The sequence below is a fragment of the Gymnoscopelus braueri genome (assembly GCF_963280865.1).
Source record: "Gymnoscopelus braueri genome assembly, chromosome: 12".
Taxonomy (NCBI): Eukaryota; Metazoa; Chordata; class Actinopteri; order Myctophiformes; family Myctophidae; genus Gymnoscopelus; species Gymnoscopelus braueri.
The window spans coordinates 30,544,867-30,563,430 of record NC_137614.1 but is presented as its reverse complement, the minus strand read 5'-3'; the positions used below and the strand labels follow the sequence as shown (position 1 = coordinate 30,563,430).

The window sequence follows — 18,564 nt, the reverse complement described above, 5'->3', positions numbered from 1 at the left end:
CAGAATATAGTACTTTAACCTTTTTAACAAAAGAAATAAGTTACCAAAAAATATCACTTACCCTAACTTTAAGTGAATAAAATAAAATAAAATAAAATAAAATAAAATAAAATAAAATAAAATAAAATAAAATAAAATAAAATAAAATAAAATAAAATAAAATAAAATAAAATAAAATAAAATAAAATAAAATAAAATAAAATAAAATAAAATAAACATTTAATGTTTAGGCCGTGGCGTGAGTATCAGTGCGTGTGTCTTTACGTCTGACGTCACGAGCAGAGCGTCAGCTGTGTTTACATCCAGCAGAGCAGCGGTGGTGTGTTGTTCCAGACTGGATCAGAGACACAAGAAGAAAAGACCCAAAGACGGCGACAAACCATCGGTGTTTTCACAACCAGGTAGGACAACGACTGACATTTGTCCCATCAGGTGTCAACCACGTCCACCCGTCATCAGGAGGTGGTGTTTTTTTTATTTATCCCTGATCAGCAGCACCAGCAGCCACCGCGCTGGGTCCATGACAGTGTTGCCAGGTCTGCTTATTATAAGCGACTTTGGGCTTGTTTTTCTGTAAAAGTTGCTTGTATTGTTTGGTTGCGGCGGGTTGCTGTTTTTAGGAGCTTGTTTCTTAAGTGTACTTGCTTATTTAGGCTTGCTTCCAAAAAAAAAAAAACATTTTAAACCTGTGGCTCTCAAATATTTTCATAAATGTTTTGTGCCAGGGAGCATTTGTGTTGTTAGAATGTTTCAAAAAATATCCCACATTTTATTGCAAGAGTTTTTGAAAAACTATGCATCGGCTATTTGAAACTATTTTCAAATAGCGGATGCATATTGGTTTAAAAGTTCTCATGTGTGGCCTAAGTTGCCTCTTTTGGGCTTGTTTTCATAGACGTTGGTTGCTTATTTCTCTCACAAAACCTGGCAACACTGGCGCTGGGTCCATGATCTCTTTCTTCTCCTTCAACAAGGAAAACGGGGACCGCGGTTGTTCTCTTTCTATCTGTGTCTCTTCGCTCCGAGGCCAGCAGGCCGTTCTAAGTTCTAACTGGGTGCTGTGTGTGTGTGTTGGAGCTGATCGTCACAGGGAGTGTACTGTGTGTTTGTTTGTGTGTGTGTGCATGGATGTTATTATTGTTTGCTCAATATCGGTTTAGCTGAGCACCGCAAAAATAGCAACAACGCGGAGGTTGGGGGGTTTAAATGCGGTTTATTGGATTAAAATCATCGTCTGCCCTGAAACACTACGTGGAAAGGTAATTATTCTTATGTAATGAATTGAACTCTAACCCGAGCTCACATCGGAAATGTTAATGTCACCCTTTTTTTTTGCAGGAAGTGTCTTCCTTACTACACCACTATAAATAGTTTATTATTAGACAGCGTGTTACAGCGCCACCCTGTGGTTGAATCAGAGTATACTACAAAACATGTCAGTTTTCAAATAATTGAAGTGGAGTAAAAAAGTACAATATTTGCCTCTGAGATGTACTAATGGAGTAAAAGTATTGGAAATTGGAAATACTCCAGCTAAGTAAAACACCTCAATATTGTACTTAAGTACAGTACTTGAGTAAATTAGTTACTTTACACCACTGTTTGTTTCAACTAGCCAATGAATGTGGTACCGAGGGGAGCACCAATATTGAAGTAGCCAGGATCCTTTGTTGTTTTATAGCTTTGTGACGTAGCTGACGTTTTTTCAGAGCAGCCTGTGATCTCTGTGACTCCATGGCTCTCAGGTGTTGTGTTTAACACCACCGCCAAGTCACAGACACTACAGCAGCATCATTCACACCTGGCTTAGAGTGCTTCTACCAAATGCTACATTTACACATCTCAGTGTGGTTGGTTGCTACCTTGAGAAATCTTTTTGAGTATTTTAGTGAGTTATCACACCTGCGTCCTATTCTTAGTTGTCACTGAATTAGTTGGTGAGGTGATCACTCACCAAGTTAAACTTAATTAAATTCTCAACATGCAACATAAAACTGTAACAGAAATATAGAATTCCAGATGACATCGCCTGTGAACGGCAGTGCGAGCTGACTTTGTCTCTCCGTAGTCACATACACATATTTGTTTACATACTGAACTAAAGTATTATTAGATATAGAGATAGTTGTTTGTTTGGGAAAATATTATCTACTTACATATACCAAGTTTTGAAGTCTGCGTATATGGCGGCTATAAAAAATAGCGTGTGGGGTTTGTGAGTATATGCAAGTATTGGGAACCTTTCTTGGCTGTCACGATTACACAATTTAAGTTGACGATTAGTTGTCATACAAATAATTGCGATTAACGATTTAATTGTGTTTTTGGCATTGAGCATTGGAACATATGAATAACGGTACATTTTTTGTTTGCACAGGGCAGATATGACACATAACTGAAATTACCGACATATTTAATAATTGTATACTTTCAAAATTGTTTTAAAAATAGCGGAAATATCTGATCTACAAGCTTACAACGTGTCACAATCTGCTATTTCTGCTATTTTTGGAAAATGTATGAAAAATGTTCAACACGATTATGATGATTATAACGATTATGCATAATAATTGTGATTATCTCAAATAATTTCCAATTAGACGATAATGTAATAATTGTGACAGGCCTAGGGGCAATACTTGAAAGAGAACCAGCAGCTCCACACAGAGAAGACAATAAGACTTTGGTCTTCCTCATAACAGGAATGACAAGTTTTGTCACCAATTGTATTTGAGCATTTGAGGCACCGCAGAACTAAGCACAACGGTATTCAGCGCTCTGTTGCTTTCAGGACGTACTCCTGCCTCTAATTCTGGTACTGGGATGGGTTGAATTTAGCTGGGCATTCTTGCACTGAGCTCCCTCTGCATGGAATTCTTTACTAAATGAGCTTAAATTTTAAGACCTTGTCGGGGGCGGCCATAGCTGAGTGGTTAGTGAGCCCGCCTAGGGACCCAGAGGCCCTGGTTGCCCCAGGTACGATTCCAGGCCACGCCAGCATATGTGTCGATGAAATGAAATTTGTCCCTGAGCAAGACTCTTAATCCCTAATTGCTCACAGGCCCTCATTGGAAACAAGCCCGCAAGGACTTTCATGAACGTCCTGTTAAAAGGAATTATCCTTATACGTAAAAAAAAAACAAAAACGTTTACTTGAACAAAAATGTCAATAAACCAAGACGGAAAGAAAGACAAAGACACAGCCGGTTGTGTAGAATGTCACTCTATTGAGAGAAGAAATGGTAACGAGGTTCTCATGTGTTTTCTGAGCTTTCAATGAAAAAGACAGGCTGCTTTATGCAGAAATATTATCATCTACTGTAGTTAGATGATGTTTTACAGACGGCATGAATCGTAAACAAAGACAGAATTATTATACAAACAATGTGTTATCATGCACACGTCCGATTGTCCCGCTGAAGTGGTCATCGTATTACATTGGAGACATCTCGAGGCGCCCTGGGTCAGATGTTGTTAAGACATTTCAGTAAAATTCAGTCAACAGAGATATGCTTTCTGTGTCAAGGTGACATGAGTATGGCAGTTCAAATGGGCCATTACATGAATCATCAGAAATAGCCCAGGGTGACATGATTATCACAATTATACAAATTGATACATAAGAAATTAATTAAATAATCATTTAAACCTATCACCTTCTATCACTGCTTTTTATATCTTTGTTGATAGATTCATAGGCCTGTCTATTATTTTGATTAGCCTATTGTTTCCGTGTACATTTTAGTATGTTGTTTGTGAGAAAATGTTATGATTTCACTCACTGGCCTATCTTGGCCAGGTCACTATTGCGAAAGAGGTTTGTATCTCAATCTTTAAACGTAAAAATGCAAATAAAACAAAAAAATCCTGATGTTTCTCTGTTTCCTGCCAGGCGTTCCTCTCTCCTCTCCAGTCAAGATGGGCGGAGCTGTGAGCGCAGGTGAGGACAACGACGAGTTGATTGACAACCTGAAGGAGGCCTACTACATCCGCTCTGACCTGGTGGAGCGTGCGTTTCGAGCCATCGACCGGGCCGACTATTACCTGGAGGAGTATAGAGACAACGCGTACAAGGTGAATGGCTGCTATGCACCTGATTTATACTTCGTCGGACGACAGAGTCGCGCACCGAGAATAGCTGATCCACAAGCATAAAATGTGTCGCCATGTGACGCATTGTGAGCAATTGCAGATCAGCTATTTTTGGCACACGACTCCATTATACAATAGAGTATAAATTAAGCAGTATGTGTAGGTAGACGAAGCAAAACTGTGAGTAGGGCTGGGCAAATATATCGATATATATATGACTGTATATTACAGTAAGTGCTAAACATTTCTGACCGTACCTGACTGTTCTAGCTGGTTTATTACCACCATAGTTATTATATAGGCATCACAACACCTCGTGAAGCGACACAATTTGAGCTTATTATTTGGTTATTTTTGATGTTTTTTATTTTGTTTTATTTTAAATATTGGAATGCCCAAAATATGGACGCCACGTTTGAAAGAGTTTAAGTCTGTCAGAGGGTTTAAAATTAAAAGTATGAAGTTATAACAAGAGCTTGTGAATAAATAGTAACTACATTGGATCCATTGGAACACGGCTTCTTTTTTCCATTTCCTAAAAAGTAATGGTGTAGGTCGGACATACAAGGTTTCCGCCAGCTATCTAAAACTTTCAACTTTTTAATTATTTTTAATAAATCAGTGCTATTGAACACCCTTTACGTCTATGTGGGTTTTACAAATATTGAACCAATGAAAAGTATAAAAAATGCTTCTGACTAAACCTCCTAACTCCATTGGATCCTCATAACTGTCGGTCAAACCACCTAACTCCAACTTAGATAGTTGTTTTTTGCATCCTTGATTAGAATGACGAGGTCAGACGGAAAATAAACCTATATCCACGTTAATGGTCAAAAACCTCCTAACTCCACTTGAGCTGTATTTGGGTAAAGTGATGATAATATAAGGACACATTCAAGTATCTGACAATGTATACCTCCATATTCAAACTATTTGTGTTTTTTCGTAAATGAACGCCCTACTTGATCATGCTACAGCACACACAAAAAAAGCAGATCTGCAGCAAAAGTAGTAGATGTGCACGCTCGAAAACGCAGGGCCGCGTTTCGAGCGTGCACATCTACTACTTTAGCTGTTTACGCATTTGAATCAGAAATTTTTATCCAAACCGACATAATCTTGCTCATGTAGGTTAATTGAATAATCGAAAAGGAGTTTTTTCTTCTCTTATATGAACGAATCGACACAAAATAAATCTTATAATCGACTAAATCGATTAGTCTGATTAACCACTTAACCCGGTATTATACTTTGTTGTACAATGGTGGCGTACAAAAATAGTGAAAATAACCTAGTAGTAGAAAATTGTTTGTTGATCGTAATCAAGGCAAATTTGTGATATTGATTTGGAGTCTTATCGCTCAGCCCTAGTGTATTGAAACCTATGCTGTTGGCTTTGTCAGGACCTGGCCTGGCGTCATGGTAACATCCACCTGTCAGCTCCCTGCATCTACTCTGAGGTGATGGAGGCCCTGGACCTCCACCCTGGCCTCTCCTTCCTCAACCTGGGCAGCGGGACTGGCTACCTCAGCACCATGGTGGGCCTCATACTGGGTAGGTGACAGTTGTTATGAGATATATTTAATCATTTCCTGCTTAACATTAATGATCAAATTATACTCTGTGTGCCGGTGTCGTTCATTGAAAATAGCCAATCTACAAGCTCACAACACAGAGCAACGGTGCCCTTTGTGAGCTTATAGATTAGCTAATGTCGGTGAGTGACACAGTGATACAGCGTATAAATCAGGCTTAGTACATGCTGCCTTGACCTCACTTGATTTCATCATTTAAAAATAGCAGCAAAATAATGTAACATTTCCAAACTTTGTGATGCCTTTTTAGTTTATAAAAATGTATATTGAAGCTAATGTTGTTCTGTTGTCTCAGGTCCATTTGGCATTAACCATGGGGTCGAGCTCCATGCAGATGTGATTGCCTATGCCTACCAGAAGCTGGATTACTTCATCAAAACAAGCGAGAGCTTTGACAAGTATGTTTAAAAAAATAATATATCGTGGCAATTTATATAGTTTCATTAATTTAGCGCTCACTTAGCGAACAGGTTTTTGTCAGCTTTGTGTTTGCAGGCTTGTGTGTACACATACGTTTGTAATGTTTGTAAGGATGCACTGATATTAAAACGAGGAGCTAATGATCTACTCCTTTTTGTGTAGTATGGAAAAACTTTGACTGATGCAGAGGATTTTCAGCTCTGTTTCTCAGAATGAAAGCACCTACCTGCCTATATATTTTTTCTTTTTTTCCCCCCAAAATGTCAAATTGTCTTTAAACATAACATGAATCCATAGCAAACAGATACATGGAGGCACAATGCACAATAACATGGTATGTTTATTCATATTTTGTAGAGATTTTTTATTTTGCACACCTACTGGGGGCAGGTGCGTAGGAGCAGGCAATGTAAAACACAATTTTATACATAAATATACAATATATGTAGCCCCCCCTACCCTACGAGGTAGGGGGTCCCTGCTCCATCTCCCCATCAGTTTGGGGGTCCCTGGCCTGAAAAGGTTGAAGACCCCTGATTATCTAACATAGAAGTGTGGAAAATAAATGCATAATTAGATTTTTTTGCATTGCCCCTATAATTAATATCTCCAGTCAATATGCGCTGCAATTTGATGCACGTAAATCTAGATTTTACTGTGTAAATGTTTGCATTGTTAAGTAGTGTGTGTTGTGTGTCTCCAATCAGGTTTGAGTTCTGTGAGCCGTCCTTTGTGTTGGGGAACTGCCTGGAGATTCCTCCAGAGAGTCGTCAGTATGACCGGGTGTACTGTGGCGCCGGCGTGCAGAAGGAACACGAGGACCACATGAAGCACCTCCTCAAGGTGGGGGGGATCCTGGTGCTGCCGCTGGAGGAGAAGGTAGGTTTGGATCCTTTGACCCATTAAGACCTGAGGCAGATTCTACAAATGTCTTCTAAATCCTAACAGTTTTCTGGAAAAATATCAGTGGTGCTAAAACCTTTTCATGCCATCTCAAAATATTTTGTTCCAGGGACCACCAGGAGCAAAGATTTGAGTTCAAAATGTTTCGACGATATATACAGTATATAATAAATGGAGATGCATGGTTGAATTGTGCAATTAAGGGGCTAATTTGGGACAATTTGAGAATATTGGTGCATTTCCTCCTGATTTAATCGCTTTACTTCCTCATATATTTCCTCCAGCTGACCAAAATCACCCGTACGGGTCTGAACAGCTGGGAGACCAAAAAGATCATCTCTGTGTCCTTTGCACCTCTTGTTCTGCCCAAACACAGCACCAACGGCAAACCCAAGGCTGTCCCTCTACGTGAGTCTCATTTCAAACACTGCTAGTGCTGTGATAAATCCAATATACTGTAACTGTGGATGGTGCCAAAAACAATCGGACATTGTTATCTTAGTAAGCCTCTAGATAGTGATACTGTCTGTCTCAGTATATCGCTATACTGAGATCTGACTTGCTAAAATGCTACCCTAGCATAGCCTGAATATAAAGACTCACACGAGCACTTTGATCTGCAGTAGGGCTGCACCGATCCATTATTGTCTTAGCGATTATTCTATCGATTACCTTTTTGATTGATGGTTTTGGGGATATGTTCTTTGATGTTTTTATATATATCAACGAATCAACGTGAAAACATTTTAATTAATTTTCTATAATCCATGATCGTCTGATTAACCACTCAAACGCATTAATATGCTTCATCGTAGCGTCGCGATCTGCAATTTTTGGCATTTTCTTTTACTTTTGAAAAAAATACCTTTACATTCTCCCCCGAAAATCGATTATTCATTTTATTGGTTCAATCTATTAGCTTGATTAGCTGTTGCACCCCTAATCTGCAGACATCCAAATGCAACTCAGTAGTTATAGTTAACTTTCACATTCTCTAAAGTAAACTGTCTTCTCCCCGTTCCGTCCAGCCATGTACGAGGTGCGGACGCTGCAGGAGCTGGCTCGCATCTCCATCCGCCACACGCTCAGGGTGACCACGGGCGGCGGGCAGCCTTCGCGGGGACGCGGCTCCTCGTTCAGCGTCGGCCGGGGCCTGGCGGCGGCCGGCCTCCACAAGTACGGCCCCCGCTTCAAGAGGCGGCGGGTCCACCGACGCCACTGCAACGCCCTGGTGCTGGCCACGCGACAGGCAGTGGCCAACGCTGGCGGCGCTGCCCCTGACGGCAACAACAACAACCAGGGCGGACGTGGGAGGGACAGGGAGCGGCGGCGGGAGGAGGAGGAAGAGGAGGAAGAAGAGGAGGAGGAGGAGGAGGAGGAAGAGGAAAGAGAATGGGAGGCGACAAAGCACCGGTTGGCGAGAGGCATCAGGCGGGTGGCGGGGCGAGGGCGGGCTCCGCCCGTGCCAGAGGAGGAGGCGGTAGGAGTGGGAGGAGGCGGGGGGGAGGAGGATGAAGAGGAGGAGGAGGAGGTGGGAGGAGAGGAGGAAGAGGAGGAGAGGCAGACGGGGGAACTGATACGAGTGGAGCCGACGGTGAACGTCCTGAGAGAGAGGATTCTGGGTCTGCCACTGCCTGAGCCCCTGAAGATGTACCTGCTTTACTACAGGGAGAAATGAGGCCCCACACACCCACCCACTGACCCCTGACCTCCAGGTCTCTCTCCACACCGTTGTACATTTCTCTCTGACTCTCTCTGCAACCAACCCTTGTCCTCTCCATCATCATCATCATCCTCTCTCTCTCTCTCTTCCCCTCTGTTCCTTACTCGACCCATTTGGTGAACCACCAATGTGAGCTGGTGTCCTGCTGAGGATGGAAACAGCACCTCAGCTTGTTGTCGTGTGTTGTTGAGCAGAGTGCACATAACTTGTAGCTGTAGCACTGGCTCTGTCAGCCACACCAATGCTCTCATCAGACGGCCGACCAGATTGCTGATGTAAAGCCCTGCATGTCCATGCGTGCAAAAGGGTGTCTTTTCCAGGTTCTTTTCCAAATAATTCTATTTTCTTTTTTAAACAACTCTCCGTGTTGGTACTTCATATGTATTTATCCACTTTGAGATCCTGTATGCTAACTCTATGTAGCCTAGAAACCGAGCGGGGGCGTTTGAGAGACATTTTCAAGAGAGCTAACACTGAATCGAACCATATTCTCATGTAAGAGCAAAATGGCCACTGCGTGAATATGGCCAATGGCCAGAGGACTCTGGCTGTTATGAACGGAATAGAGAGGAAGAGAGGGGACCTTCAGTACTGCATGGCTCTTTTCCATCTTACCCGGAACATTGCATACTATGGCTGTGATCTATATATTAAACACTATTGGGTGTACAGGTCATGCAGATGTAGACCGCTGAAAATCAAACGGATAAAGGTTGCGGCTTTGTCCATCATTGTACGGTGGTGTTTCGTGTCGGAGTGGGAGGAACGTTGTTTTTTCTTTTTTTAAGGAAAGAGTTGTCAGAAGGAACAATGGAGATATCTAAAGCTGGACTTTGTGAAGGGAAGGGAAATTAACATAAAAAAAAACTAAACTTAAGTAGTTTGCAACTGTTGATGTTCAGAGAAGTCAGGAGATGTTCTCCTGCTCTGTATGATAATGACTGTTGCTACAATGAGTGGATTTTTGGCCTGTGGTGATTTGTTTCCACTGATTTCCAAAATCAAACTGGAGCGCTCCACTGGGCCCTGAGATAATTAACTTATGGTTTCATTGTCACTTTAGAAACATTTCTAGGTTGTCGGTTAAAATTCAGTTGAAGAGTTCACTTTTCCACTATTCCCTTGTTTTCTATGCAGGCATTTTATTAGATCAAATTCCTCTCGTACCCCTTACTTAACGCATGTGTCCAAAGGTAATATCAGTATTTCTCTCTACCACGCATTACAGTCTATACCAGTGGTTCTCAAACATTTTCATGTCAAGAACTCCCAAATTGATACAGTATGTATGTACTTGGCCGCGGAACCCCATTTGAAAAGATTTAGTGCCAGGGATCCCAATATTTGAAGATTTTTCTGAGGGCTCAAGTGTTAAAACAGTTCCTCATTTTACTGAGAATCCCCTGGAGACCCTCAAGGACCCCTGAGTGTCGCCGGACCCCACTTTGAGATCCAGTGGTCTATACAACACACCAGTATGACCTGAACGGACCATATATAAGACTTTAGAAAAGACCATGATGAAGACATTACCATGTAAAACGTCATGTTACATCATTGGTTTTTTAAGGGATCAAACCAGCATGATAAAAATACAGTTCTTTAACCACTTAAACCCTCTATACCTAGTAAACTAATACTTAGTTGACCGGGATCGGCTCTGCACTTGGTCCCCCCCCCGCTACACCAATGTCTTCGCCGAAAATAGTCGATCTGCAAGCTCACAACGTGTCATATTGTAACACATTGTGAGTTTGTAGATCGTCTATTTTCAGTGAATGTTCCCCCAGAATAGTGATGCTAGGGTTCAAGTGGTTAAATGATTGAATGCAACTTTTAACACAATTTGTGTTGATATATTATTTTTCTTGTATTAATTCTCTTCCTTTTTTTTTTACTTCTGAAATGTATTAGCGACTTGAAGTGGTGTGTTCATGTTTTGACTGTATTTTTTTTTGGTTTGTGTTTCCCATAACATTAAACAAAATATGTTTTTACGGATGGGGAAGTAAAAAGAAGACCAGAAAAATGTGCTTGGGCAGATTTCCTTTATTCCACCTCTTTGGTACCAAAATATCTTCTTCCTTCTGTGCCAAGCTGGTTTAACCTGACTCCGCCAAATGGAAGAAGCTTGCGACACACATTTAGTTTCACAGCCTACTTCCATCTGAGACTCCGGTAGCAGAATCGATGCAAGACGGCGTTTCATTTTTTCAAGCTACTCGATCCCGCCCCTAGCAGCCACTGATTGGTTCGTACACGCAGCGACCGGGTAGCTCTACTCCCTGAGCGATCCCAGATGCAGGGTGTATTGTGAAACTCAATACCGCCCCCATCTGGCTGAGTCAGGTTAAAGCTGGTTGCATGTACGCAGAATTCAAGGCAGAAAATTCCATCTTGATCTAAATGGCAAAAACATTTTTATTTCTCAATGTCGGTTGTAATTTTCTCTGTCGGTTATCATTTTATGCGACTTGTTGAAGCTCTTCACCCATTGAAGTAACCCATTTGAAAGGTTGTCATGTTTCTTTCTTTCCTACACAAAATGGCTTAGCCATAGTTCAGGTTATCTATTTGGGTTTGATATCTTGCATCCCAAAGTTCATGTCAAGGAGTTTAAACCCGTTTTTAAATGGTTACTGAGAAAATGTCCCTATTTTGTAGCGACGCTAATGGAAACACAAGGATCAGTTACTGTAATCAGTATCTACCCTCCTGATTTAAACATTTTGTGGTGTGAACTTTTCACAACTTACACAAACTTATACTGACAGAATGTCTTGAAAATATCTGGGAAGCCATCATAATGATGCAGTTAGGAAAGTCATAAACCAGAAAATATAATCCTGAGTGTTAATTTAACTCTTGAGTGTACAAATGTAACCAATGAATCCGTAATCCTACAGTACAGAGATCTGCTGGGTCTACCATATGCTTAACCCATTGCGACCGATTCTACAAATACCTTCTAAATCAGTAGTTCTCACACTTTCAAGATTTTTCAAAAATGTTAAAAAATAGATGTGCAGTGGCGCACTGTCGTGCAACAAATCATAATGGGGCTTTTACAAGTACTGTCATACAACCATTCCTTCCTTTGAATACCATTCATGTTCAGTTGCTGTGAGGTTGTTTCTCTTTGCTGAATGTATAATCATGTACTTTTTGCACTTATATAATGTTGGCAAGGATGACGTGATTTCTTTTACTGGTTTATTTTCCAAATTCGAGCTGTATTATTGACTGCTGTTAATAAAATCTGTTATAAAATATGTGATAGTGGAGGTTGTTTTAACAGACCTTACCCGTTAGATGAGATACCATAACTGGGGCCTATTGCACGAAAGGAGAATTAAATAAGCCTGGATTTAAGTCAAATCCAGGTTTGACAAAGTCTGGTCCGTACAGCCTGGTTTATTCCGTTCCATGAACGCCAAGCCAGGCTGAAAAGGAGCGACTTTGTCGAGCTAGACCTTGTCAAGCCAGGCTGTGTCGAGCCAGGATGGTAAAGCCAGGCTTCACGTATTCCTATAAAAGACCATGAAAGTCGACCAATCATGGAGCCCAAAACCAGAGCGGCGTTCTTCTCTGTGGCTGAACAGCAGCACTGCAGCAGCTCATGGAACAGTGGCGTTCCCAGGAATTACATTTAGGGCAGGCGAGATTTAGGGGGTACTCGGGGGAAAATCTCGGGGGAATCAGTCAAGTTAACTCTTTGACTGCCAGAGTATTTTCATAAAGTACTCCCCCAGTGCCAGCAATTTTCGTGTTTTTTTATTTTTATATTTTGAATTTTTCTCATGAAAATAATTTAAGGACACATAATGTAAAGACCCAGCACAATTCCGCCACTAGAGCGCAGCACATGACAGCTTTGATCATGTCGTTGGGTCTCTCTCACCCTTCTTCATAGATTAGACAAGGAAAAACATGAAAACGGATGTGACGTCCCCCCCATTGTTTTGATCGGCGAAAATTACGTTGTGATATACGACGGCGATGACTGATCGTCACCCAGACCATAGATTATAGAAGAGAAACTGTCCGTTTGTCCGTCATACCGTGTGAAAGACCGTTTATTTACCTATTTTGGACGAAAATGACTGGGGAAAAGAATCAAAAACCGGAAACGGAATCCAGGTCATGAAACCGGATGCAGATGTCCGTGAAGTAAGTGGAACTCGAGAATAACATTGAATATTAAGCAGCATAGCGCAATCAGAGATTAAACAATGAACGCGCGTCCAGCGCGTCGAGCGCGTCGACGGCCAACTGGACAAAGTAGCACTTGACGGTGGAAACACACCAGACTTTTTTCACGCACACACGCATATACGCACACACGCACATACGCACTTTTAGATCCAGTCCTATTTTAAAGCCTGCGTATGCGGGACTCGCGTATCCGCGCGCCTGGTGTAGCCGCTATCATTGATATCAATTGGATCTAAACAAACGCACTCTACGCGCCACGCATACGCGCGCTTTGAAAAGTCTGGTGTAGATCGGCCGTGACGCGTTATCGCGTCGTCCGCAGTCAAAGAGTAACAACTAGGGCTGTAGTCGAGACCACCTAAAGCGAGTCCAAGTCAGTACCAAGTCCGAGGGGGGGCGAGTCCGAGTCAAGACCGAGTCCGAGAGGCCGGGGAGGGGGTCGAGTCCGAGTCAAGACCGAGTCCGACGGGAGGCGAGACCGAGTCGAGGCCGAGACCGACCGGAGGCGAGACCGAGTCGAGACCGAGACCAGATCTTTTTTTTTTTTTTTTTTTTTTGATAGAAAATGTTCAAATCAGCCTCATGGTGGCGCTATGACAGGCCACAGGAAACTTTGCACACTCCCTAGAGGCCAAGGAAAAACCCTTGCCCTGCATTTTTCACATCTGCCTGTTAGAGCGCCACCAGGAGGCTGACTTTTGTAAAACAAATTTGTTGCTATTACTCCTTCAGATTCTATCCAAAAATCACGCAAATCAGTACACAGTATCTCTATAGTCATGTGATCAAGACGGATGTGTCCGATATTTCATATTGCATCCTAATTTGCTAACATTAGCTTCCAAAGTTTGCAGGATAGATCAGTTTGGAACAAAATGCCTCAAATCATGAACACAGCATGCGATTTCCGTGAAATTTTCCACACACATTCCCACTAGAGAGGAAGAAATGCCGCCCTTTTCACATTGGCCTGTTATAGTGCCACCAGGAAGCAACAATAACCTACCTGACCTGGCGGAGACCTGTGCTCCGAGGAGCACTTTTTCTAGTTTTGTTTTGTTTTTATTTTGACATTTAAAAAATTATTTGCATCTTTTAATGAATGGCAGAACAATTAGCTATTTAGTTATTTTTACTGAATTAATTACATCTCAATGGTAAACCTAGACCAAACAACAATGACCAAATTGACCAATGAGCCATTATCATCATTACACATTAATGTTCCTTACAGACAGAACAATGAAAACTACTCCCCTTTAATGACAAGGAGCCATCATTACATAGCACATCGATATGTGCTACTTTAATGACTGAATTACATGTGAATGGTAAAGTTATTGACCAACCAAGTCTCACACCCCAGCAATGAATCAGTGTTTCAAACACTGGTGAGACATTTCGATTTAAATGCACTGTCATTCAATATGCATTTGCATCTTCAGTTTTAAAATATGTAAACGTCATAATAACAGGCTACAGTAGTTATATATATATTTTTTTTAAAGCAGATCTACAAGCTCACAATGCGTCCCATGACGCATTGTGACCAGGCCTGGAATTTCATCATTTTAGGCCAGGGGCAAGGCCACTTGGCCTTTTGTCATTTTCTAGGGCACAAAGGCCAAATGCCAGGGCATTTTTTTAAAAGTCCACGGACATAATGAATTTAATTTGAAGGTTAAGGATGATTTTATTTTAATATAGTACAAGAATAGTATAACTATCTGTGTAATATAACCCATATTGGCAAATGACCAATATTTGTACTAAGTTATATTGGTCTCAATATTTGTCACATTCAGCCCTGGACTTCACTGACTGAAGTAGGGGTCATATGAATCACATTAGATTCACAGATTTTATGTATTTTCCCCACAAATTATTTTCATTCAAATTAAATGTGATTGAACTTGCACTAACAGTGACTTTAGTTGATTTTGCACTATTTAAAATACAATATTTCTTAATTATTAATAATTGAAGCTTGTAGATTGGCTATTTTCACCAGTTTTTAAATAATAATAAAAAAAAGGAACATACAAGGTTTCCACCCAACAGCGACGGTTCTGTATCAGTACATGAGTCAGTTTTAGCATATTTCATTCTAATTGGCTACGATGACTGCCTATGAATTTCATGGCCTGGGTAGGTAAACCTGGCCTGGCGGAGATATGCCCTGTTGCGCACAGCAGAACAACAGGTGAAGGCAATGAACTTAAACAAGGACTGTACTGCACAGCAAAAATTGCTCAAACTATGTCAAACTGTCACATAGCTGAAATAAACTTTCCATTTAGATCATTGTTGACAAACAAACAGAACATGGATGTTGTTTGCAAAAGGATTATTTATTTCTTGTCCATTTGTTTGTGAGGTGAGATCACAGCTTCTCTCTACTTTTGTGTGATATTGATAGCCTATAACTTTGAATTTGTTTGCAGTTCATTTCTATTGCTTACTGGATATTAAGACTAATAATTTTGGGATTTCGCTGTATTTTGTCAAATGTATTAAGCTATATTTTTCTGTTGATCAAGCCTCGGGTTTTGTGATTAGATGCGCATACGCGCTGTCAGCCACTGGCAATCAATAATGTGCGCAAGGAAACCTTACTGAAAGCCGTCTCTAATCATCTTTAGAGAATCTCGTTTATTAAAACAACCACAGGCTACACAGTGAACACACAATAAATAAATAAATAAACACCTGGAAAGCTTGCGCTGTTAGTGGAAATAATTTAAAAATAAATATATAATATATAGAGGGACATGGCAGAGTGTGTTCTGCTGCTGCTGCGCTGTCAACCACGAGATGATGCGCTCCAAGACAGCTGTCCATAAGCGCCAGACAGCTCTCTTAGAATGTTAATGTGAATAGGCTCCTCATAATATGGGTATAATAAAATTATTTCATTGCATTGTAGTGACTTGGTCTTGGACTCGAGTGGACTCGGTGGTGGCAGAGTCCCGAGTCCCTTAGTCCGAGTCCGAGTCAAGACCGAGTGAAATTATGGGCGAGACCGAGACAAGACCGAGTCAAATTATGGGCGAGACCGAGACAAGACCGAGTAAATCAAAAAGCGGTCTCGAGACCGGTCTCGAGACCGAGACCGGTCTCGAGTACTACAGCCCTAGTAACAACACTACACACACTGACTACAAAACTGAAAAACGTTAATAAAAACAATATGCAAGTATAATCAATCAATCAATTCTTCAGCGTGGTCTCTTCATGTTGTAGTTTAGTAATGAATGGCTCAAGCTGCTCTCAGAGCCCCTTTTATGCCAGGTGAGTACAGGTGATGGCCCAGACCCCCACCCCTGGCACTCCTGGTACCCCATGAAGACAAAGGCACACATTTGCATCACTATATAGGCGAGGGTCGCTCTGCTGAATGGATACATTTTTACATTTTTAACTCAAATCTTTGCTTCTGGGGGTCCCTGGCACAAAACATTTTCAGATGGGGGCCCGCGGCCAAATGTATATCAATTTAGGGGTGCTTGGCATGAAAAAGGTTGAAAACCACTGTTCCAAATGGCAGTGGTTCACAAACTTTATAGCTCAAGAGTCTTAAGGCTTGGGGTAAGTCCCGGGGAGACATCACATTTCTCTTTTGGGTCTTGAGTCCCAAGACTCAAGACCCAAAAGAGTCTTGAGTCAAGACCCAGGCTCCCGGGGAGACATCAAATTTCTCTTTTGGGTCTTGAGTCCAAGACTCAAGACCCAAAAGAGAAATTTGATGTCTCCCCGGGAGCCTGGGTCTTGACTCAAGACCCAAAAGAGAAATTTGATGTCTCCCCGGAATCATACGAGGAAGTAAAATGTATAATAAGCAAGAAAGGAAACATAGTATTGCCGACAAATTAAATGCACAAGTCGTCCAAAAATATATACAATTTATATACGTCCATAAATATATATAAGTCCATAAATATATAATTCAGTTAGGCTTGAACATGAGGAGTGTATAGTGAATATTGGAATTATCGCCTACTAATCTACAATGCGATTAGAGCCTATTATATGCGCCATGCATCCAACCATAATTGATAGAAAATAAGTATTTTTTGGGGGGAATTATTCTTTTAAGTGTCTTGTTCAGGGACACTTTGACACATTGTTGAGGCTTGGGATCATTCAGCTATGGCCACATCATCAGCAGAGATTCTAAGGCAGTTCATCTCATGTTGTTTCCGCGACACCTGCTGGCTGAATAAAGTCAATGCAGGGCTTTATAAACGGCACTGACAACATAATTATTCATAGCATATTTTTATTGTGTATATACATTATGTAGATAAATTACTGATAACATTCTTTCTATGTTGGTGGGGAAATGTAAGGTTTGTGCGTGATGAATCTAAAACTTGCCTTACATGGAAGGGGGGAAACAATAATTGACAATTATGAATTATGAATTCCACTTAATAAACTTACAATATCACTGGTGTTCACCGTTCACTTAGGCTACAGGGTTGGGAAAAGCCATCTAAAACTTAAAATGCAATAAAAAATCCATAATTCAAGTTGCACAAAGACGTGTCTTTTCAACAGACATCTCTACCCATAGATATATATAAAGGCTAGATGACTCACCCGCGCTGCTGGCCAATGGAGTACGACGTTGCCACATGGCGGCCATCTTGAAACAGTCATTCATAACATTATGTCTATGGTGCAAATACTTTAAAATAACCATAGCGTGCTCAATTTTCATCCGATTTTCAAACGGTTTGGTGTTTTGTAAACACCAAAGACGTAGTTATGATACTGCATACTTAAAATTATAAAATAAAAAAAAACATGATTATAATTATAAGTATGCAGTATCATAACTACATCTTTGGTGTTTACAACACACCAACCCGTTTGAAAATCGGATGAAAATTGAGCACGCTATGGTTATTTCAAAGTATATGCCCCATAGACATAATGTTATGAATGACTGTTTCAAGATGGCCGCGGTTGAGCTACGCTTGCACCGCCCCTTGAGCCATCTAGCCTTTATATATATCTATGTCTCTACCCACTGGGCACACAATACAACAACGCCCAAACGCCGTGCATACGCCGTCCATACGACGTCCCAGTCAGACGTGTGTCGACGTCGTTTCAACGTATTTTTTGCAAAACAGCTGCTGACTGAGGTCTGACTCGGACGTCGTATGGACGGCGTATGCACGGCGTACGGGCGTTGTGTTGTGTGTGCCCAGTGGGGTAAAGAGATATCTGTTGAAAAGACACGTCGTCTTTTATCGCAAAATGCTGATAGGATGGATTACTGACAATGAATTACGAAATGATAGAATCCCCCCCACCCCCACTAAATTCAATAAATCTAAGATATGATTGCTATTAACTACCTGTGACATCATCAGCAGAGATTCTAAGGCAGTTCTACTCTGTAACAGTAAAGGGGGTTCAGGGGAAACCAGCAATGTATTTGATATTACCTTTATATTATTTAATACATTATGCATTTCATCCTCTATATATTGTCCAGCAACCTTTATGATAAAGGCAAAAAAAGATAATAGATCTGTGGGAGCCAGACTGCTCAGATGCAGTGCTTCCTATGCTGCGATTCGATCCAATGATCTTGTGGTC

The 18,564-nt window shown here is 41.1% G+C and overlaps 1 protein-coding gene across 2 annotated transcripts; it reads left to right on the top strand.

The window, feature by feature from the left end:
• The first annotated feature begins 308 nt into the window (after positions 1-308).
• pcmtd2b (protein-L-isoaspartate (D-aspartate) O-methyltransferase domain containing 2b) lies at positions 309-12,006 on the top strand. 2 transcript variants are annotated; one of them, XM_080445629.1, is made up of 7 exons: positions 309-401; positions 3,893-4,074; positions 5,499-5,649; positions 5,986-6,088; positions 6,818-6,989; positions 7,298-7,421; positions 8,042-12,006. In XM_080445629.1, the coding sequence occupies exons 2-7, from the start codon at positions 3,919-3,921 to the stop codon at positions 8,689-8,691; spliced, it is 1,356 nt and encodes a 451-aa protein (XP_080301755.1). In that variant the 5' UTR covers positions 309-401; positions 3,893-3,918; the 3' UTR covers positions 8,692-12,006. The 2 variants fall into 2 exon arrangements, with proteins under 2 accessions (XP_080301755.1, XP_080301756.1); XM_080445630.1 differs by lacking the exon at positions 309-401 and adding an exon at positions 938-1,259.
• Positions 12,007-18,564: the final 6,558 nt, after the last annotated feature.

Bases quoted from the DNA above. Each gene is read 5' to 3' on its own strand.
- pcmtd2b (XM_080445629.1), top strand. From the start codon at position 3,919: ATGGGCGGAGCTGTGAGCGCAGGTGAGGACAACGACGAGTTGATTGAC. The intron at 6,089-6,817 runs GTATGTTTAAAA...GTCTCCAATCAG, and splicing joins ACAAGCGAGAGCTTTGACAA to GTTTGAGTTCTGTGAGCCGT. The intron at 7,422-8,041 runs GTGAGTCTCATT...CGTTCCGTCCAG, and splicing joins ACCCAAGGCTGTCCCTCTAC to CCATGTACGAGGTGCGGACG.